Source organism: Camelus bactrianus, chromosome 28, assembly GCF_048773025.1.
Source record: "Camelus bactrianus isolate YW-2024 breed Bactrian camel chromosome 28, ASM4877302v1, whole genome shotgun sequence".
Lineage (NCBI taxonomy): Eukaryota > Metazoa > Chordata > Mammalia > Artiodactyla > Camelidae > Camelus > Camelus bactrianus.
In genome coordinates, this window is record NC_133566.1 from 17535316 (window position 1) to 17558939 (window position 23624).

Sequence of the window (23624 nt, forward strand, 5' to 3'; positions counted from 1 at the left end):
AGTGTACACAGCTCAGTCAGTTTTTAGTATAAGCACACTCATGTAACCAGCCCCCTGATCAAAAACTAGAACATCAATAGTACCTTAAAAACCATCTTGTTTTCCTCCCAAACCACGACCTCACTCTCCCAAAGGTACTGCTGCACTGATGTCTATGACTGGAGATTACGTATGTCAGCTTTTAAAATTTGGTCCCTCAACAGTTCATACCTCCTTTTTTGGCAGTATAGTATTCCATTTTAGGGACACACCAGAATGTACCTGCTTGGAGCCTATTAACAGTGCTGCTATGAATATTCTTCTCTGTGTCTGTTGGCAACACTAGGTATGCATTTCTATTGGCTGTGTCTTCCAAGAGTGAGAATTGGAGGATCATAGAATGAGCTCATATTCAGCTTCTGCAGACACGCTGGCCTATTAATAACACTGTCAACTTTTTTTTTTTCTTTTATTTCAGAGCTCTTCCAGTATTAGTGGATTCAGATGAGGTAAAATAAAATGTACTTTTGCTTGTTTCCTTGGAGCAATTATAAATTGGGCAGATTGAAAGATTATGCATTGACCTGTGGGTAAAGTTGAAAGGAACTGGGTCCTCATTTAAAACAGGGCAAGATAAATGCTTATTGGTGTCAAAGGAGGGAGAATTATTTTATGAGATTTTGAGTATAATTTTCTAACATCTCATGTATAGGTAAGAGTTTAGAAGACTTCAAGATGGCAGTTTGTCTAAATTAATCTCTTATACTGGTAATTATTTTGCTGGGGTATTAAACAGAATTTCTAACTGATTTACATTTACTAAGTAGGAAATTTGAATAGAAGATATGGATTTAGGAAGGTTTGGGTGAGGGGAATTAGTTGTGGATCATTTGGACACTGCAGGTTGCCCAAGACAGGAAGAAGTCTGAAGTGTAAGAGTTAAAGGTTGGATGTGGGGACCATTAGCTTATACAAAGGAAGAGAAGAGGGAAATGAGTGGCAGCTAAGGAGTCATTTATGTGGTGGCTGGAGAATATGAGAGAAGCTGCAGCCTGTTCATTGAAAGGTGAGGGGAAAGCCTGGTACCAGCGTGTCGATGTGACTGCAGTGGAGTGGGAGGTTTTGAGAAGGCTGCAGTATACACGTTCCTTGCTACAAAACTGTTGAGCTCTAGGATTTATAACTCTGCAGGAAGATATGCCGTGGAATTACTTTTCGAGGGGCATTTATATAGTATTCACTTGGTAAATAATTGGCTTGTAATTTCAAAACTACAGTAATTGGTAAAGTCAGGCAAATCCCTGGACAAGCTATGCCTAAGAAACCCGCTTTAGCTCTGTCCCCACCTCTCACTGGTGATGCTGAACTAGAAGTGTTTTGTGGCTGGCAGGATGTTCAAGTTTTCTGAACAGATAATTTATTATACTCCATTGCTAGGAAGTCTGGATTATACGGTTTTTATTTTCTGTGTCTAATACTTCTGTGTGTGTCGTGCAGTGTGTCACAAAGTTGGGACTACCCTGTAGAGACTCTGTAGAGAATTGTTAGGATCTGGAAGGACCATCAACATGTTGATAAATATCTTCTTTTTTTTTTTTTTAAGGAAATTATGACCAGATCTGAAATGGCAGAAAAAATGTTCTCTTCAGAAAAGATAATGTGATCGGAACACAAACACATGAAACCTGCGTAATGGTGAAGGACTTCAAGACTGAAAGAGAACTTTGTTTTGATATAGTACAACAAGTTTTTATTCCATTATCTTGGAAATCTGTATACTAAAATTAAGAATTCAGATGGTGGGAGGGTTCTACAACCCCTTTTTTTTTTAACTGAAGTACAGTCAATTACAATGTCAGTTTCTAGTTGCAGCCCTTTCTAAGCTGACTCTTGAATGCGAGCTTAATGTCCATTAAATTGCCTAGACCTGGCAATAATCTGAGAAAAGTATTATAATAAAAACAGGTGCCCAAATGCCCTAAGCTGATGGATGGCAGGCATGTGAATTTGGGTTCTGCTTTATTTCTGGGAAACACGGTAATTCCAGATTGAAATAATTTTTTTTACATACACTCCTACTGTTCTTTCACTGACCTCTGAGACACGTGATGTGATTCTTCTGAAGTGTCTCCATCTCTTGGGTTCACAGTTACTAGATGCAATAATCATTTTATTTGAATTTTATGCTGAAGTAATTTGATAATAAGTAAAACTTGGTTAATGTTGGAACATAAGGATGTTTATTTAGTTAGTTTGGCTCTCTGTGTGTGTATGTACATGTCTGCACAAAGCCTTTGTGTGTAATTATCACCACACACATCGAATCATGGCGTTAGGCCTTCTCTGTCTGAGCTCAGGGGAGCACAAGTACACGGAGAGACAGGTCACTTCCAAAGATCTTCTCTGCCATTGTCCCCTCACTCAGGCCGATGTCCATGTGCTGCTGCTGAATCTGCCTGGGGCAGGTGGGGTCACCTGGCCACGTGGCTCCGCCAGGGCACTTCCTCCCTGGCAAGCCAGAGACTCATTACCAGTGAACCTCGAGGAAACTAGAACCTTCTGTGTAATCTTAGCATATTTGGTTTTGTAATAAAACATATATTTAGCTACATAGTCCAGCACCATTAATCTTGTAATTAATTTTTTAACCTTAAACTGTGTTATATACATTATTTTATTATATTATATAATGTGTGATTTGAGAATTTTTAATTTTTATTGTAAAAAAATACAGGATGTTCTAAACTTGAAAAGCAGTTGAATATAGTGAGATGGAAATGGTGACTGCTGCTCTCCTGACCAAAGATACGGGGCTAGTGGACACTTAGAATAGGAATTAAAGTTAGACTCTTATACGTCTTTCTTTGAAGGAGTCCTAACCTTGTGAATTGAGGATAACTTCAGAGTTTTTGATTAAGAAGCATTTAAGTCTTAACCAGGACAAACACTCATATTATAACCTTTCATTTTTTTTTCCGTTGTGTAGCTGCAAAACAAAATTCTTACTTTCAGTAGCCTATCTTTTGAACTGATTTCTCATGTACTCATTTCATAGGGGTTAGTAAAAAGGTTTCTAGTAGTAATGTCTCTTGGAAGATACTTTCAAATTTATTTACAGTAGTGAATATTGAACCATGTTGTACTGAACAAGGCACGGTTTTAATGACGCCGTTGCTTTGGGACATCATTCCAAAGGGAACAATGTCTCATTAACAGTGTGGGTTCCCTTCCTTATTTCTGTTTCTGTCACAGTAATGGGGTCTGTTTCCCAGCACTTCTGTCCATTCTGGTTTTGGTGTATTTTACCCTCAGCCCAGCTGTTTCTGAGCTGGGGGTGACCAGTGCCTTCTTGTTCTAACATTCTGATCTAATGCCACCCCCCAGATTTTGAGGCAGATTGAGCCCCGACTCTCTCATGGCTCTAGCTGGATTTTGAAATGTGGAATCCTGGGCCGCCAGCTGCAGACATAGTGGAGCGCGAGTGGGGAGTTGGTGGTAAGTGTAATAATAAGGGAGACTGCCCCTGACAGAACCTGGAGAGGGTCTGTGAAAACACTTCTTTCTGCAGCTGGCAAGATAAATGATGCTACCTGGGCAGCTCCGGTACATGCCGCATGCAGACTTTCCTCTTCAGCAAAGCTGCATTTTCTCCTGATCGCCTTGTCAGAAATGCTTTTCAAATGGCTTATACCCTGTCTGCCACATTCAGTGACAACCGTGTTGTCTGTTGATGGCTCGTGACCTGAATTGAGTATTGGTTTGGAGGGCCTTCCTTCCTAGCCCCTCGCGTACATGGGGGGGGGGGTGCCCAGAGCTGTAGCTGTAGTTCCTGTGAAGGACGCAGGGCAAGGTGGCAGGGAGAGGTGGCACCCAAGGCCGCTGTACGCCCACCATCCCCTCTTGTGCGCAGAATTTCCTGAAACCGGGCAGGTGATCTCATCGATTTATTCCTAGGATGCTTTCAAGAATGGGTCTCCCTCTTAATGAAGGAATCTGAGGATAAGAGTTGGATTTTATATGTTTCCAGGCAAAATGCTTAAGTGTTCTTTTTATGCACTTCATGTTTGGTTTATGTGATGTGTGCATTTACTTAAAAGGGAATTTTCATGATTTGAATTAGTATGAGTATGTGCTTTAAAGGATAGTTAATTTTAAAAAAAAAAGGAACGATAGATGAATATGCAAATTTTCAAGCCCAAGAGATAAGATGTCCCCATACTTTTCCTGTAAAAAAAATCATATTTGAAACCTGCTGTCTGTAGAGAGTATCGACTTTCCCCGCTAATACAGTATACTATGTTTGCACTACTACAATGTGAAGGCTCAAAGTATAAAAAGTGTACATGTAAGATTGATTTTTATATCCTTTTTTTTTTAAAGGAGTTTGAGTCTATACGTGCACAAGGCTATACGTGGCTGGTTTATGAGACATGTTATGCTAGATTTCTGAGTCCCTAGTTTTGGGTCTTCGTATGGTCGACAGCATGCAATAAGCAATACGAAACACCATGCCTTATAAGAAAGAAATTGAACGTATTGGTTGCAGTTACTAAACATAGCGTAAGTGACAAAACTAGATTTTTAAGGAAATGTACATTATAATATAGGAGCGCAATAAGAAACTTCTTTACAACTAGGAAAACATGTATTTGGGGAGAAAGTTTCAGGGTTTAAGAAAATATATATATTTTTTATTTAAAAGGTTAAGTTATTGCATAATTTGGAAGAAGTTGCCTTGAATATAGGACAAAAGTATTTCAAAGATTTTTGTTTGAAAAAAACGGGTGTATTTTTGTGCCTTAATATATGTTGTGACTTAATAAAATGCTTTCTGAAATTTGGTTGATTGATTCCTGATAATACCGATTATGCTAAAATTGCGTAAATCTACAGGAAATGTGGACTCCAATAGGTGGCAGGACATAAAATTCTCGAAAGAGGAAGTACAACTAATTAACAAACACGGAAAACTGTTCAGCCTCCGTAGTGACCAAAGAAATGCGAAACAAAAGGGGGAAATTTTTTAAAGTCAAATTGATTCAAGTTTATATATTAAGTATTTGTAAAAAATCCTTTTGCTTTCAGTGTCTGATGAAATGAGCGCATCATTAATGACGGTAATGTAATTGATTCAGTCTTTGTGAAAAGTTTAACAACGTGTTCACAACCTTTGAATAGTACCAATTCTAGTGACTTTTAATAAATGACTTAAAATATAGAATAAGGCTTCTGCACAACAATGTTTATTATAGCACCACTTAAAATAGAGAAAAAATAAGCAAAATAAATAATAACAGAATGATTAAGTGAATTATGGTTTAACCAGCTACATTATGGTACTCTGCAACTGCTAAATCATTATGAAGAATATATGATAACATAGAAAAGTGCTCATTATAGGAAACATGATACAAAGTCACATAGGTGAACGCATCTGTGTAGACACCTGTGTAGACAGGACTGAGCGGAAATGCAGCCCAGTGGCTCCATAGTTAGTGTTTGGGTTCAGCTTGGCTGCGGTCACAACTCGATTACACTGCAGTAGGTTGAGACAAAAAGAAGTTTACTTCTTGATCTTGTAACTGTTCCAGGACAGGTGGGGAGGTGAACACGGCAGTCCTCCTCCACGTGGTCCCTCGGGGACCCAAGGTTTTTCATCCTGTGTGCCCACCATCCCCTAGGGCCTGTCGCCTGCATCCAGCCAGCAGAAGGGCGAGCACCAGGCCTTGCTAGGTGTTGTAGTCTCGTAGTACCAATGAGGTAGGTATAGCCAGTTTATAGACCAGAAACAGAGACAGAGCGGTCAGATAACCTACCCAAGGTCACCCTCCTGGCAAGTGGCAGAGCTGGCGCATTGCCAGCCTTTGGTGAGAAGCACCCTTGAAGGCTTGCCCCCAGAGTCCTGGGGAGAAGGGAAATTCCTTTCAACGAACATGTATGCTCGCTAGATGATTAAGTAAGATAATGTATCTAAAGTGCCTGGTGCACAGGCCTTCACAGGATGGCTAAGCTTAGCAGAAAAAAATGCAATGGTGATTGTCGTCGAGGCGCCGAGATCTAGCTGAAACAAATGCCGTATGAAATTCAAGCACATTCTAAGTTTTGTTCATTGTGTCAAAATGAAGTTACCCAGGGCGAGTCCTGTGCCCCTTCGGTGAGTGGATTTACAGCTAAATTCCTACTAACATAAGCTGCAATGGTACTGAATTCAAGTGTAAATAATTTTGGCAGTATTTCCTTTAAATCAGTTTGGGAAAGTGATAAGGTACTGCAGTGAAAGTTTATGTACAGGAATGCTTTTAAACATTCTCCAGCAGATGGTGCCAAAGTAGTGTCTCTGAAGAGTTCTAATCTCAATACTTTCGATCTCTAATTCTTGCCTTTAAAAAATTTATAAATTTACTTTTACTTACCAAATACCAATTTGGGGATGAAATTTTTAAAAGTTTTTAAAAATGTGCGCTACGAGTGTACAAAGAGTACCACCATCCTGGCCAGAAAACAAAACACTTATCATTTTGGTGTATTTCCAGTCTCAGAATTAGAACTTGAAAGCTAGACGAGGCCTCTGAGCTCATTTTACAGAAGAGAAGTTGGGGAACCAGGGAAGCATCATTGGCCCCAGGTCCCTCAGGCCAGAGCTGAAGCCTGTCTCCTAGTCTGCTTTTCAATTCTGGATCCTCAGAGTCAGAGGGACAGAAGTACCACAGGAGGGCTGAACTGCACATCAGAACTTAAAATATACTTTCTATACTTCGGTTATGCCTTGCTACATCATTTTATATTCCTGTGTTGTCTTTCATTCTAGCCTCCAAATTCTTGTCTCTACATAGGCATAATTCTGATTCTCTGCTTCTTAATTTGATAAATGGACATTTCCTTAGGACATAGTAATGTCCAGAGAGCTAAACACAGTATTTTATGTTTACCGCTACTGAAAACACTGAAAGTAAAACACTCTATTCCTAAATTTTATCTTCTTTTAAAAAAAAAAAAATTGGGCATTAGTACATCCACTTGCAAAGAACTTTTTTGCATATTTATATTACATGGAGAATGAACAAGCTGGCCTTTTCTCTAAGAAATTGCTTTTTAAATAACAAATTTATTATTATAAAATGTATTTGTGGATCTCAAGTTCTGATAATGGAGAAGTACTTTCTATTGGACCAACCTTCCCCACAGATAAAAACTCCAGATAAAATTAAAACAACAACTTACATGAAGACATTGGAGAGAGACAAAAAGCAGGGAGACACTGGAAGGGACTCAACACTTGGCTGAAAGGAATTGCACTGGATGCATTTCCCATTTTTATGGCTTTTACACTGAGAACAGAGCACAGTTCGTGCCAAGTGGAGATTAAACCCAGATATAAAACCTGAATTTTACTTGTTGAACTGGAAGACAGAGATTAGAAGAAACACAGCAGCTGGAAAGTGAAAGAACTACCGAAGGAGAGAACCAGAGAAGGTAAGCACCACATTCTGTGTATAAGCCTCCCAGATCACTAGCTCTCCCGGAATTGTGCAAGTCTGGCGCAGGCTCCATGCGCCTGTCTAAGACGAAAAAACTGAGACTGAGATTTCTGCTAACATAGGAGACAAAGTTTGGCTTGAGTCCAACTGTGTAAACTGCCTGCTTAAAAAAATAATGTGGGGGTGACATCAGAAAATGGGGACAAAGGACATCCAAAGTTTGTCCCTTTATTAAAACAATGAAAAAACTCATGAAAACTTTCAGAATTCACCTTTTCAGAACTCAACCTAAGTAGCATTTATGCAAGAAAAATGCCTGAATTTCAGTACGAACATCAAGCTTGATGCTGTTTTAATTTGTCCTACTCCCCTGCCCTGTTCCCCAGCTCAAAAACAGCCTTCAAAATTAAGGGTCCACACTCCCAGTACTGCAGGGAGCAGAATGGATCTGGAGATCTTTCAAAACCTCATTTCCAAAGAATTGTCATCATTTGACAATTCAACAGTCGTTTTAAACAGGCAGAATAAGGAATCAATGAACTTGAATATAGGTCGATTGAGCTTAGTCTGGGGAATAAAAAGTAAATAGAATGAAGGAAAAATGAGCAGAACTCAGAGATCTGTGGGACATCATTAAACATACATGCAGATGCATAATGAGAGTATCAAAATAGATGAAAGAGGCAGAAAGAAAATTTGAAGAAATAAGGGCTGAAAATTCCCCAAATTTGATGCAAAAACCTTAATCTACACCTCCAGGAACGTTAACAAACTTCAAGTTGGATAAACTCATAGAGCTCCATGCTGAAACATCATAATCAAACTGCCAAAAGCTAAAGACATAGAATTTTGAAAGCAGCAAGGGAGAAGTGAATCATCACATCCAAGGATAACGCGGTAAGATTAAAAACCGGTATCTCATCAGAAACCATGGGGACAAAAAGGCAATGAGATGACATACTCAGAGCACTTAAAGGAGAAAAAAAAAATCTGTCAACCAAGAATTCTACCTTCAGGCAAAGTATTCACCAAAAATGAAAAACAAAAAAACATTCCCAGATAAACAAAAGCAGAGCATTTGTTGCTAGACAGTAACTTGAAAACATATGAAGAAGTAAATAGTCCAAGGAAAGTTACTATGTAGATAAATATAAAAGACAGTTTAAATATACTTTTTTTAACATTTTTTATTTTCATAATCATTTTACAATATTGTGTCAAATTCCAGTGTACAGCACAATTTTTCAGTTATACATGAACATATATATCTTCATTGTCACATTTTTTTTCTCTGTGAGCTACCATAAGATCTTGTATATATTTCCCTGTGCTATACAGTATAATCTTGTTTATCTATTCTACAATTTTGAAATCCCGTCTATCCCTTCCACTCTTCCACCCTCTTGGCAACCACAAGTTTGTATTCTATGTCTATGAGTCTATTTCTGGTATATATTTATGCTTTTTTTTTTTTTTTGCTTTTGTTTTTAGATTCCACATATAAGCGATCTCATATGGTATTTTTCTTTCTCTTTCTGGCTTACTTCTCTTAGAATGACATTCTCCAGGAGCATCCATGTTGCTGCAAATGGCATTATGTTGTCGGTTTTTATGGCTGAGTAGTATTCCATTGTATAGTTTAAATATACTTTTTGTTTATAACTTCTTTTTCTCCTATCAGATTTAAAAGAAACTTTCATTAAGAAATAACAAATTTTTTTCCATCCCCTCGTTTTCAGTCTGCGTGTTTCTTTAGGTCTGAAGTGAGGTCCCTTCTAGGCAGCATACATAAGGGTCTTGTTTTTGTATCCATGCAGCCACTCTGTGTCTTGACTGGTGCATTTAGACCATTTGCATGTACACTAATTTTTGATAGGTGTGTATTGCCATTCTGTTAATCGTTTGGAGGTATAGTTCTTTTTTGTTCCTTTCTTCTTTTGCTCTCTTCCCTTGTGGTTTGATGACTGTATTTAGTGTTATGTTTGGATCCCCTTCTCTTTTTTGTGTGTGTATCTATTATAGATTTTTGGTTTGTGGTACCATGAGATTTATATATAGCAATCTAGATACATACGTGATTATTCTAAGTTGCTGTTCTCTCCAGTTCAAATTCATTTCAAAGACCCTGAATTTTTACACCCCCACCCCATGTTTACTGTTTCTGACATCGTATTTTATATCTTTCTTTTTGGTGTATCCCTTAATGACTTATTGTGGATTTAGATGATTTTAGTTCGTCTTTTTAAACTTCCTTCTAGCTTTGTAAGTGATTTGCAACATTTTCCTCCTTTCAGCAGGTGTTAACTGGTGCTGGGTCTTTATTCATGGCACAATTAAATGTTTTCCTACAGATTTTCATTTTGTAAAATTGGAGACAGTCTTCTAGGAGGCGGCAGTCTCTTTTAGTTGTCATGATCTCAGACATAAGCAGACGATCTCGTCCAAGTTCAACACAGGACTGCACGGCTGGGGCTCGAGATGTATGTAGTATGAAAGCAAAACGCAGAAGCACACAGGGTGGTGCTTGGCGCTGGCACTCAGTAAATGTTGGCGTGAAGAGTAGATTGGACTAAGTCACTGCACTCCTGCTCGACCGCCCGCCCCCTGTTCCTGCCCTGTGATCCTGGCCCAGGCTAACATGTGGGCTTTGCTCCTGGGCTCCTTTTAGGTGCTTCGTGGGGGCTGATTCCACGTAGAATCACAGATAGAGGTGTGTGAAGGAGGCAAAGGGAGAGAAGCAGCTTAGAGGCAGACGACAGGCTCGATTCAGCCACAGAGAAGCCAAGGAAACCCAAAAGAGAAAGCCACATGCTATGGGAGGGACCCCACAGGCAGTTCTGAAACAGCTGACTTAGACTGGGTGCTGCTTCTGGTCGGGTCTCACGCAGATTTCTGTGGCTCATCTTCCTGCCTCGGTTTGTGTTCCCGCATTACACAGGGAACATGCGTGGACCAGAGAGACCGCACTGACCCCAGGAGCTGCCAAAAAGCTTTACAAGTATTTTCATTAGATATGCAGATCCCCACCCCCACGCCCGCTACCAATCCCGTGACATTTCAGAATATTCTCTTGAAAACTAAACACAGAGGAGACAGAAGAAGCAATATCGAGGAAGGCCCATCTTATTAAGTCATAGGTTAGTTTTTGGAGCCCTGACTGGGGAGCACATGGCTTATTCTCACGGTCTGTCCACTCTTAGCAGCCCTAACACGTCTGGGCGCAGGTCAAGGGCAGCTGAAGACAGAGAGAGAAGGGGCAGTGTTGCTGGGCCAGCGGGGCCTCCGGTTAATTCAGACCAGACGCCAGAGCACGAAATGGAAATCGGCCACAGACAAGGGAAAAGTGGAAATTGGTAAACAGGGAAAAAGAAAATCCACATTGAAATTCAAAAATGCTTGAAGTTAAAAAGAACAAAAAGGAGGAGGAAGTGGAGGAGGAGAAAAGGAAAACAAAAAAATCTAGGAAAAACTATGTTCCTGTAAATAAAATTCCTGAAATCCTATGATCCTGTATTTAAGTGAAGTGTGGGATAAGGTTGAATGGAGCGTGTGCTGGAAACAGCCCTGCTCCAGGAAGGCCCTGAGACCTGTTGGTCTGCAAACATTGGGCAAGTCCCTCAGCCATTTCCTGCTGCAGTTTCTTCATCTGTGAAATCAGGCGTCTCTTCCAGCTTTAATAAATCCACTCAGAGGGCACAAGAGGAGAGAGGCCTTGCCCACATCCGTCCGTCCACGTCTGGGTTCCAGCGTGCAGCCAGAACTGGGCTGAGAAGGCTTGGCTTCGGGAGGACGGGGGTGACCGTGTAAACACCAGGTGGGATGAAATACAAAACAAACACGGCCACACTGACCAGAAAGAATCCTTCATGAGTGGCAGGGTCAGAGAGGACACTGGGCTTTGGCACAGACAGCAGACAGGAGAGACTGAGGCCGAAGCCCACAGTTTCCACAGGCGGCCTGGCCCCTCCACCTGGACGGGGAGAAGCAATGTCAAGCCCGCTGCTGGGACTAGAGTGAGGGCCACAGGCCTGCTCCCCTTCCTCCGGCAGGAAGGTGGAGGGAGCAGCCCAGCAGGATTTCCTGGGTAATCCAGCTCAGGTGGCCCGCCGGCACCAGGCCCCGCGCTTTCCAGGGCACTCCAACTTTCCTTTCTGCTTTCCAAAGGAAAACAGCGCCTGCTCCTCCGAGGTTGCAGCCTTCTGAGCTCCGTGCCTTGAACTCTGAGTGGGCTCTGCTAAGTGAAATTCGGAAAAGGAAAAATAGATTGGAGGGTTGGCCAGACTTGGTGTGCACCATGACATCTGCAGTGTTGCCTTCCGAAAACATTCTTCCAGTAAGAACTTAAATAATGTTTTCCAGGAGCTTGGGGCTCAGGCCATCTGGTTCCTCCCAGCCCCTGGATGCAGGGGACTTCAGACTGCTAATGTCTGCCCTTCCCAGGGGCATCTCCCACCCGACCTCTGCAAAGCATCCAGGGTTCCCATCACCCGGCCTCCATTTCACACTGAGTTTCTCCTTCCGTCTGGGGAGTGGAGACGGGCTGTAAGTGAGGAGGGCTGTAGATTCTTAGTGACCGGGCGTGTGTGTTCTTCTACCTCATTGCATTAGTTAAAAGGACGCTAGTCTACTCGGATGGAGAACTTCATGTAAGTCTCTGAAACCATCTCCCGGCCAGACTGGTCCTGCCTTCTGAGGGCCGTGGAGGAAGGTGTCGGTGCGGCGCGTGAGCTCTGAAGTTGGGCAGACCCGGCTTTGGGCTGCCACTCGGCCACTTGCGGCCCGCCCTCAGCGCCTCCGGCGGGGGAGGGGGCGGGGCGGAGCGGCCCCGCGCGGGGGGCGCCCCCAGGCTCCCGCACGTGTGCGCGGCCCCGGCCGCCTCCCCGGCCGGCCGGGGCGCGGAGGATGCCCGCGCTCGTCCTCGGCGTCGCGCCCGGCCTCCTCGGGGAGCCGCGCGGGTTGGGCGCGCTCCCAGGCGCATTCCTGGCCGGGCAGCCCCTCCTCCTCGGCCTCGGCCAAGGGGCTGGCGCCTCCCCGCCTCGCCGGGACTGTCTCGTGCGGGCGGCTGCGGACGCTCGCGGCCGCGGGGGCTCCAGGTCGGCGCGCGGCGCACCTGAACCCGGAACTGCGCCTCCCGAGCGCGGCGGGCCGGGCGCTCCGGGACTCCCGCCCCTCTCCCTGCCTGGGCCGCTCCGGGCCGCGCGGAGCCCGCTCCCTGCACGGCCGGCTGCGGCGTCGGCGGGGACAGACTCGGCAGGGAAGGCAGACAAAGTTGTTTCCCCTTCCCAAGCAGAAAGGTTCCGATTGGCAAGATGGTGCCCAACTGTCCCCGCGCGCTCTTCCTTCTGCTGCTTTTCCTCGCCTGCCCCGAATCGCGGGCTTCCCAGGTCAGTGTCCCTCCCGCCCCTCCCCTGTCCCGCTTGCAGGGGTGGCCACGCCAAGGCCGGAGGACCTGGGCTTGCCACATTCCACTGGAATGCCTGGGCTGGGGGCTTGGAGCGATGCTTGGGCCGGGATTCAGTTTTCAGAGAGAGGCGTGAGATTCCCCCATCTGTCATCTGATGCATCGCGGGCCGGGCGCCTGGGAGGACCCGGGCTGATCTCGCCGAGTAGTTTGTGCGGAAGCCTCGCTCCGCCGGGGAAGAGGGCTCCGCGTGAGAACCGTGGGTGACAGAAAGATTGTCCCTGGGATTTAGGAGACGTCGGTCTTCCCTGAGTCTCCAGGAGAGCTCCTGCTCACCCATTAGGGTAGAGAACGTCCCCTCTCTCCAACTTTCAACACTGACATTTCGAACTGAAATATGCTTCTTATCACTACCAACTTTGAGACGCGCAGGACTTTTCTTAGCAGCGCTTCCCAGGCAGAGGGGGGCCGGGAGGTTTCCGAAGCAGCCTTACCCAGAGCCTGTGGGGCCTTAGATCTGGGACTGCGTTTCTTTCCCACATTTACAGGCAGCTTGCTGTTTAGTTTTTCTCTCCCTGCCGTTTGGGTTTGTTGGAGTCCCTCTGGATTTATTTACCTGACCAGATTCACTTTTACATCAACCAGTGAGAAGTGATGATTAAAATTAAGATGAGAATGCAGATAAAAATGCTTCTCTTCCGAAGGTGAAACAGGAATTGTCGAATTCAGAGCCGGCTGTCACCAGACTGGCCCTGGAAACTGGAGAGCCTTCCCTCTGTGACGGGCGCGTCCTGTGGGCTGCGAGGCAGCCAGCCCAACAATACCGCCCACAGCAGTAGCAGTAACGGCAGGCGGAGGGAGAGCCCCGCCGAGCGCCTGAGGAGGGCGCCTTCTTTGCTAATCATCTTCCAGGCTCTTAATCCTCAGAGCAGCCCTGTGAGTTGGGAATGGTTGTCATCCCCATTTTGCAGATGAGGGAGCTGAGGGCCAGGGAGACTGTGACTTACTCAAGGTCACAGAGACAGGAAGGAGGGAGTAAATTTAGTTTCTCTCCTTAGGCTCCAAGCCTTTTCCCCTTTCCCCACAGACTCTCACCCATGGACTCAATGCCTGAACCTAACAGCACATCCGTGGCCACCCAGAAGCCCCTGGGGTGCAGGAGGGGATTCCAGGCAGGGAGAACTCAGCTCAGACCAGACATGGACCACGTTAGTGCATTAGGCGGTCAGTTGCCACTGCAGGAAGTCACTCAGCCACCAGGCCACAGAGGCCTAGTCTGGGGCCACAGTGAACCCAGCCAGCTGAGCAGTGGGGTCTCCCACCCACTTTGCAGATTACAAAGCAAAACCTCAGGCCAGGAGCCCAAAGCCAGAAGCACAGGTGGGAGCATCCCTAAGCCCCAGCAGAGGGGATGGGGTGGATAGGACGTTCCAGAAGGGGGCCTCTATCCTGCCATTCCTTGCTCTTGGCAGGTGGAGGCTATCGCTGTCTCTCAGGGTTACCTGGTGAGACCTTGGCAGTTCTCAGATGTGTGCGGCGGCTGCAGAGGCCGGGCAGTGTGCTCTCCCAGGCTCTGTTCCCCAGAGAGACCTGGGTCCAGTCCCTGCCCTGCCCTTCCAGGCCATCTCACAATATGTATCCTCGAAACCATGGTTTCTTTACCTGCAGGAGCACCTGCCTCACTGGCTCTGTGAGGGGGAAAGGGAGCAGAAGGGATTCTCCAGAGAAGTTGGTTTAAGAATTCTAGTGAAACTGTTCTTCACCCAAAGTCCTCCGTGGTTGGGGGACTCTCACCCCGAGTCCCTGCCTGGCTTTTCATTTGTGTCCCTCTTGTCAACACATCTGTCCTGACTCACTTCGCAAGTTTGCGATGACCTGCTGTTGGAAAGCAAGTACTCGTGGGGAAGGAGGGGAGGTGGAGCAGTGTGAGGATCCCGCAAGCAGGGGCCCTTCTTTAGCACTACTGCCCACTATGTGGCCTTCCCCCAGGGGGAGAAATAGCCTTGTTGGGGAGGCAAGAAAGAGGACATTTAACAAAACCCCATGCCTCACCCTCTTCCCCCAACGATGGCTCGTGGCCTCCTCCTCGCCTGTGGGGTGGGGGTGCTATGGTGTTTCAGAAGGTCTTTCTCTCCCCAAAACCTCTCCTTGTGATCAGATGTCAGTGGGTTCCAAATTCCACCATTAGAGAGTCATTCTTTTGGCTGTCTACTCCCATTTGATACACGGCTTTTCACAGTTTAATGAAAAAAAAAAAAGATTTTTGGTGTACATTTCCATGATTTTAACCATAGAACTATGTCCTAGATGTGGGCAACATCACTGTCAGGAGACAGAACTGTGCCACCACCCCAAACCAACGTCGTGATGCACTTTGTAGTCACACCCTCTGCCCACTCCAGCCCCTGGCAACACCCATCTGTTCTTCATCATTATAGGTTTTTCTTCTTCACAATATCATATAAATGGAAGCCAAAAGCTCATGGACTTTTGACTCTGGCTTCTTTAACTTAGTGGAATGCATTTAAGATTCTTCCGTGTTGTTCTGGAGAGGCACAGTTCCTTCTTATTGCTCGGTAGTATTCCACTGTGTGGACATAGCACAGTTTGCTTATCCATTCAGCCACTGAACTGAACGACACCCATGGTGTCAGTTCCAGTTTTTGGCGATTATGGCCAGAGCTGCTATAAACATTCCCCTACAGCTTTTTGTGTGAATGTAAATACTCACTTCTCTTGGGTAAATATCCAGGAGTGGGATTGCTGGATCATATGGTAAATGTGTCTTTAACTTTGTAAGAAACAGCCAAACTGTATCCTGTTATATCATTTTACATTCACACCAGCAACATATGAAAGATCTGGTTTCTTTGTGTCCTCACTAGCTCTTAATGCTATCAGGGGTGTTTGGTTTTTTCTAAGCCACTCTAATAATAGGTAATGGTATCTCATTGTGGTTTTAATTTCCATTTCTCTAATGACTAATCACATTGGCATCTTTTCATGTGCTCATTTGTCATATGAATAGTTTATTGGGTGAAGTGTCTGTTCGGGCCTGCCCATTTTCAAAATGGGTGGTTTGCATTCTTATGGTTAAGTTTTGAGTATTCTTTATATATTCTAAATACAAATCCTTTTCTGGATGTGTGACTTGCAAATATTTTCTCCCTGTCTGCAGCTTGTCTTAATGGTGTCTTTCCCAGAGCAAAGGTTTTAAATTTTGATGAAGTCCAATTGATCAATGTTTTTGGTGTCGAGTCTAAGAACTCTTTGTCTGACACCAGGTCATAAAAATGTTTTTGTATGTTTTCTTCTGAAAGTTTTGTAGTTTTGCATTTTTGCATTTTGATCTGTAATCCATTTTGAGTTAATTTTTGTATAAAGTGTGAAGTTTATGTTACGGATCACTTTTTGCATGTAGATATCCAAATGTTCCAACACCATTTGTTGAAAAGACTGTGGACTTGCCTTTGAATTGTCTCAGCAACTTTGTCAATAATCAGCGCGTCGTATGGGTTTATTTCTGCAGTAACACACAATCTTGATTACTACAATTTTATAGTAAGAGTTAAAAGAGTCGATTTTAAGATTTTATTATCCTTTTTCAAAATTGTTTTGGTTGTTATAGCTTGTCTTTCCATTAAAATTTTAGAATCAGCTTGTCTACGTATACAAAAAATCCTACTGGAATTTTGATTGGCATCTCATTAAATCTGTTGATCAATTGGGGCAAATTGGCATCATAACAATATCAAGTCTTCCAATCTGTGAAAACAGATGTCTTTCCATTTATTTAGATCTTCCTTAATTTCTTTCATCAACATTTTTAAGTTTTGAACTTAAACGTGCTTTGTTAGATTTATGTCTAAGTATTTCATTTTAAATGGAGCTATTTTAAATGGTACTGGTGTTTTCAAATTTTCATTTTCAATGCTATCTTCCTAGTATATGGAAGTTCAATGGACTTGTCTATCTATGTTGACATAGTATCCTGTGTCCTGGTGGAACTCATTTATTAGTTACAGGGAATTTTTTTTTGTAGATTCCCTCAGATTTTTTATATAAACAATCATGTCACCTGTGAATAGGGGCGATTTTATTTCTCCCTTTCTAGTCTATGTGCCATTTATTTACTTATTTAGCTTTGTTACTCTTACTAAATCTTCTAGTACCATGTTGAGTAAGAGAGAGGACATCCTTGCCTTGTTCTAGAACTTAGGAAGAGAGCATTCCGTTTTTTAACGTTAAGGGGGATGCGAGGCTGTAGGTTTTTGTAGATGCCATTTTTCAGGTTAAGGTTTTCTCCTAGTCATAATTTGATAGCGTGCTTATTATAAATGGATGCTGACTTTTATCACATGCTGTTTTTGCCTCAGTTGATATGATCCTGTGGTTTTTCTGCCGCCTGTCATTAAAGTGGATGCCTTTGATTGATTTTCTAATTTGGAAACCAGCCTTGTATTCCCAGATAAACCCTAATTGACTGTGGTGTCTTATCCATCGCCTGTATTTCCAGGTTCCACTTGCTAATATTTTGTGAGAGTTCTTACATCTGTGTTCATGAGAGGTACTGATAACTAACATGGGTCAGCCAAACGATGGCCCGTGAGCCCACTGCGGGTCAAACCTGGCCACACTGACTCACTCACAGGTCATCTATAGCTGCTTTTTGGACCACAGTCGTGGAGTTGAATAGTTTTAGCACAGATCAAATGGGCTGCAAAGATGAAAAAAATGGACCTCCTGGTGCACTGTCGACACACACAGTGGTCTGGACATTTCTTCTACTGTCTTTGCTTGGGTTTTGTTAGCAGCGTAGGGCTGCCATCCTAAAGTGAGTTGTTCCCTTCCCTTCTCTTTCCTGGAAGAGACTGCATAGAGGTGGTTCCTTGTGCAAGTTTGGTAGAATTTACCAATGAAACCATGGAGGCTTGGAGATTTCTTTTCTGAAACATTTTTAAACTATGAATTCCATTTCTTTGACAGACACTGCACTCTTCAGGGTAGCCTTTTTTCTCTGGGTGATTTTTTGGTAGTTTGTGGCTTTCAAGAAATTGGTCCATAGTCTCTCTTGAGGCAACCGCTTTTAAATGCCCTGGAAATGACTCCGCATTTCTTAACAATTGATCTCCTGTAATGACAGATGAATACTTTGTTCCATTGTTCACTGCAGAGCCAAATAGTCTACTATGATTACTTTCCTTTCTTGTGTAACTTTTTGCTTCTCCTCAGGCTTTTTCTCTTTTGCCCCAGTCTGTCCTCTACATAAGCACGGTTGTCTCCAAAAGCTCTTTCCGATTCCACACTCTGCCGGGCTGCTTTCCCCTGGACCCCAGTTCTGCTGACCTTCTCTGGGCTCATGGCCCTGCGGCTACCCAGGGACTCTGGCCTGAACTGGAGTTTACGTTTTCTAGATCATATGTCCTCCTCTTTCTTGGCTTACTCCTTTTGTTTTTTTGAACACATTCTCGGGAAAATGATGTTTTAATCTGCTATCCCTAGGCCTTCCCGAATCACTTTCCTACTGGAGATATTACCGTTTCTCGATGCTTAAACTTGAAAGCCATCAACGGTAGCACCTTTATCCCCTCGCTGTTAACGGGGAGCCTGATGTGCCCAAGAGAGTGGCAGCTGAATCCTCGTATTGGGAGCAGAACCAGAGGAAGGAGTGAGGCGGGGGGTAAGATGCCCCTGTCCACTCACTGAGTTGGGGGTGGGGAGGAGGTGGGGAGAGTTCAAGACCTATTCCCTGGTCTGAGAACAAATGAGATGAAGAATGGAAATAAGGAAACCCACGCTTGTTCCTTCCCAGTGTCGACTTCAGCTCAGCTGCCGAGTGGGATGGCGAACCCGGGACCGCCCCGAGTCCAGGTTGAGACAGAGTGTTACTCACTTTAGAGCTCGGCAGGAAAAGATACCATGGCTTAGCGGGGCTCTCTGCCCTGCTCACAGCACCTGGAGCATTTGCCAGCCCGGCAGCAGGGATTTTTATACCCCAGCCCCTGTAGTATACGGACACACGGAGGTGAGCAGAAGCTCCAGGAACATGTGAATCATCCAGATCTAAAATGGGGTATTTCGTAAAACATTTGGTGCCTGCAATGGCCCGGGCGCCGGGAACAGACCAGACAAGGGCCCTGCATTTGATTTTGAAAGAGCTGCTCTGGTTCTGGGGTTGGCCGACCAGGCTGGCAGTTGGAGCGGGGCTCAGCTGGGCTGTCCTGCTCACCTGCCCCGGGCTCAGCTTTTCTGGACTGGGCTCCTGTTTGTGGGCAGTGGCCAGGTTAGCCGGGGCTGGTGGGTGGAGGGTCCAGGCTCTGCTCCACGCAGCCTCTCACCCTCCAGGAGGCTGGCCTGGGCTTTGCACCTGGTAGTAAGTGGCAAGGGCGGGACTAGCAGGATGCTCAAGACTTCTTGAGATGCTGTTCTAAAATGAGGCTGGGATTTTGGTTTCATCCAGGTGTGATGAGGCCAACAGATCAGGAGACACTGCCATGGGAAAGAGTGTGACAGTTCCTGTGAGAAGGGGGCGTGACCTGCCAAGAGTGGGGTCACAGAGAGAACAGCAGGCAGAGAGAGAGGGAGGGAAACTTCGGGAAAGCCTTTACTGGGGGTTTTGAGGGGGTGGAATGGGAAAGACAAGATAAGGGGACTAACAGGTTAGGTTGGCTAGTTTGAATAACTTTAGCTGGGTGGCAGTATAGGGCTGTCCCTAGTTCTGTGATGCCGGACCCTGGGCTGTTGGGGTGAGAAGGGGGTGCCGGTTGGGAGCGGGGTGTTAGTATCTCCCAAGTGTAGGAACCAGGTAAGCAGGGAGGTGGGCTCTAGGCTGGTTGGTTTGCATCTCAAAGGTGTGCTGGGCACGGGCAGGGAAGATGTTAGCAGTTTGCTGCCTCTAGGAATTTGCTAGTCTCCGAGAGGGACAGTCTGTGCCAAGTCAGCCCCAGATGTCAAAACATCAGATACAGAAACTAGACAATGTGGTTAATCCAGAGCCAGCCTTGGAACTGGTATATCGCTTCCAGTGCATTCTGTTGGCCAGATTAAGTCACAAGACCAGCCCATATCCGGAGATGGGAAAACAGACCTTCCTCTGGATGGGAGGACCGGCCGAGCCTCCTCACAGATGGTGTGGGTGTGGGGAGGGAGAGGTGGCTGTGGCTGCAGACCTGCCTCAGCAGTGACCCAGGGGTTTGCTCCCCGCAGGCATGGTGTCCAGATGAAGGGGTGGGGTCAGGCTGAGGATGGTGACCAGGAGGCTGTCTTGGCCTCTCCTGCTTTCTCCAGCAGCCTCCACCTTTCCCCTGGGCACCTTCAGGAGCGGGACTCTTTCCAAGTCCTGTCAAGGACGGCCCTGATTACACAGAATGATGGGGACTCCTTTGCTGTACTGGGGCAGTTTCTGGCTCCAGGGACGTTGGGCAGCAGGTGTATGTGGCCAGCAGGGAAAGGAGGCAGTGCACTGGTTTCTCCGGTCGGCCGGGAGTCTGGGTGCACGTGTGAATGTGCACACCGCGTGTCCTGCACGCTAAAGCAATCAACAGCCCAGGGAAGGGCCGGGGTGTGTGTGTTGAGGGGACAGCTGGGGACTGAAAGAGTCCACTGGCAAGCTGGGGCCTCCCCTGAGCCCCTCATCCTGGTGCCCCCGGGCTGAAGAAAGAGGCAGAATGTGCTTTCCCAGTGGGTGGGTAAGGCAACCCCACCGCGTACCAACAGGATGCCCTGCGCCCCCAGCTGTGAAATGGAGATGATTATGCCTGCCTAGTAGGGCTGCAGGAAGGATGAAGTGAGATAAAGAAGGTTGTTTCCCACAGCAGTGCCTGGTGCGAAGTAGGGCATTTGGTAAATATTTGTGGAAGGATGAATACATGAATGAATGATGGCACCCTTCTGTTGCACACCTGAAACTAACAGAATGTTGTGTGTCTATTATCCTGAAATAAACAGATGTAATATAAAAAGAAGAAAAGTCAAATAAACAAAAAATGAATGAATGAGAAGATATAATATATGAAACTTCCTTTTCCTCCTTTTTCCCTCTTTATTTTCTCAATTTTTGCCTTCTATACTCATATTGGGTCAAATCCCTGAAAGAAGTAAGCAAAACATGCCCTATTTCTACAGCTAGGAGGACCCTAAGAAGTGGAGAGAGGTGAGGGGACAGGTCCAGTACGAGGTGGGCTCCAGAGGGGATTGTGGCTGGTTGTGTGTGTGTGTGTGTACGGAGCTCCCCACTGCACTGGGCATTAGGGGAGATATTTGCTGGAGGCAAAGTGATGCAGTTAAAAGTACAACCAAGTATGCAGGCAAATGTGGCAACTGGAAGGCTGGCTAAAAGAGCACGGTGGGTTTGGACAGTATGTTGAGTGAAACGGTCCTGGCCTCACACTTCCGTCCTTCTTCACGCCTCGTTCATCTGTTTGTTGGTTCGTTCGTAAGAACATCTTGGGTGAACTCAGAGCCTGTCCTCAGTGATGAGGATTTCACGTTGTCTCTAACTTGTTTTCCACCCTCAGGCATGCAGAGGGGCCAGGAGAGAAGTGAGCAGAGGTGGCTGTCAAGGGGGTGCTGTAAAAGGGGAGGAGTTGGGAGATGGGCAGAGGAGGGCACCTCGGGGTTCTCTGTGGACCCCTCTCTAAAGTGGGCCCCGCCATCTGGTCACGTGAGGGTCTGGAGGAGGCCTGCTGGGGTTTAAATCCTAGATGTGTCACCATGTGACTCCTTGGCTCCATCACCTATAATGTGGTGTCATCACGGCGCCCGCATCCCTGGGCTGCCGTGAGCGTCTGACCAGTTAGTGTGAAGAATGGTGGCAGCGCCGGCTCTCCACACCCTCTGTTGTCATTGTTCCTGTGGCTGTTTTAAAAAACAGACAAGACTTGGACTGAGGTGAAAATATAGAATTATGGGCAGCCAGCATTGTAAGAACCCAAAATGCCCTGAATGCTCAAAGAGCTGGAGGGCTGTGATGTCCAACAGTATGTGTCCACTTGGCTAGGCCACGACACCCAGGTATTTGGTGAAACTCCAGTCTTGATGCTGCTGTGAAGGTAGTTTTTAGATGTGATTAGCATTAAATGGTAGACTGTGATTTTCCTCCATAGGTAGCAGAGTTTCCTCCATAATGTGAGTGGGACTCGTCCAGAAGACTGAGGTCCTCAGAGAAGGAGGGCTCTGCCTCCCGGTGGCCTCTGGACTCCAGCTACAACCCCGACTCTTCCCTGGGTCTCCAGCCCCCACGTTGCATGGGCCAATTTCTAAAAAGAAGTCTCTCTCCTCTCTCTCTCCAGGGTGTGTACATATACAATTGGTTCCCAGTGGTTCTATTTCTCTGGAGATGCTTGACTAAGATGAGGGCCTTGGGCAACTCCCCTAAGCAAAATTCTCTCACCTCCCCTAGAAGCGACCTTTCTTTCCTCTTCTATGCTGGGTTGAGGTCACTGGGATGAGAGAAGCTGAGGGAGTTATAACTGTGTCTGATCTGGTCTAAAATTAAAAAAAAAAAATCTTTTGGAGAAAAAACATGCCCAGATTCTCCATGACTCAGATGCAGAGGGCCTCAAGTCTTGGCTAGGAGGCACCCATTTGGCAAGCGTGCTCCGTCCTTTCATAGACCTAAAGCCATCAAAACATCTGTGTTCCCATTAACAAAATGCTGACATGCCGCATAGCTGCGGCTTCCAAGGAACCAGCGAGAGACGGCTCTTCTGAGGTCCGAGGGGTCATCCGTGGCCACCAGGAGGGTTCTGGGGCTCTACTGTCACCGGCGTGGCACTCAGAAATAGTCACTGTGCCAAGACCATCGCTGTGAGGATGACCAGGGAGAGCCAGGTCACGTGAGAACAGAGCCTCAGGGACCCCACTCTTGTGCCCCCTCACGCTAGGTCCCTTGGTACCCTGAGAGCTGGGCTGCATTTATAAACGGAGCCCCGACAGCAAGGAGGCCTAGATGGGGTGGGAGGGGTCCACCTACCGGGTTCTGGCACACGGATGGGGCGAGCTAGGGTGGGGGGACACATACCATCTTTGTGGGGACAGCAGGTGTCTTGGGAGCTGCTTGGTCTCAGAGGAAGAGGAGTGTTGTAAGCTCGGCATCCCCTCTAGACCCACTAGTGAACATTATGAGGGGATGGGTCGGAGGGAAGATGGACAAGGCTTTCCCTGGAGATGGGGTGGGGTGGCCTCCGTGCTCCTCGGAGCCTTAGACCCAGCGCCCTCCCACCTGCCCCTTGGCGCTGTCCCTTGTGTTCCAGAGCCCTGTGTGCCACCTGCACTGCCGCTCGGGAGGAGCTGGCTGGGGTGACCGCTGCTGCTGCTTCTCTGTCTGCTTCACATCTCTGCAAACCCTGCCCCTGCTGTTGCGTGCAGTGCAGTGTCCATCCCTTTGATACCAGGAATGGTACATCTTGGATCTTTTTCTCCTCAGGAATGGGAGCGTGTCACTGAATGTCTTTTCTTGGTTCCATTAGAAATTAGTTACTAACTCAAAGAAACGGAAACTAATTTTCATTATTGATTGTCGATGCCGTAAGCCCAGGTGTGGAGACAGGTACTGAAAGGATGCAAACTTACAGCATTTGAAGGGCTCTCTTGGAGAAAAATATTAAAAATGAGGGTCAACGGTGGGGTGGGTTGGGGAGGGTCTAGCTCAGTGGTAGAGCACATGCTTAGCATGCATGGGGGTCTGGGTTCAATCCCCAGGACATCCATTTAAAACAAAAATGAACTCAGTTCTGTCTGTGCTAAAGTCCGCTACGGGGACGAGT

At 45.9% G+C, this 23624-nt stretch overlaps 2 protein-coding genes across 3 annotated transcripts in view; both read left to right on the forward strand.

The window, feature by feature from the left end:
* The window catches only part of TMEM87B (transmembrane protein 87B), a 43338-nt gene extending 38522 nt beyond the window's left edge, over positions 1–4816 (forward strand). For both annotated transcript variants that reach the window (XM_074354751.1, XM_074354750.1), the window contains exons 18-19: positions 458–488; positions 1583–4816. In XM_074354751.1, coding sequence (XP_074210852.1) covers positions 458–488; positions 1583–1642 — 91 coding nt within the window. In that variant the 3' untranslated portion in view covers positions 1643–4816. The remainder of the gene's footprint in view (positions 1–457; positions 489–1582) is intronic.
* Positions 4817–12418: 7602 nt separating this feature from the next.
* FBLN7 (fibulin 7) overlaps positions 12419–23624 on the forward strand; it is a 35514-nt gene continuing 24308 nt past the window's right edge. The window contains exon 1 of the mRNA XM_074354420.1: positions 12419–12841. Within this exon, the coding sequence (XP_074210521.1) occupies positions 12767–12841 (75 nt within the window). The 5' untranslated portion in view covers positions 12419–12766. The remainder of the gene's footprint in view (positions 12842–23624) is intronic.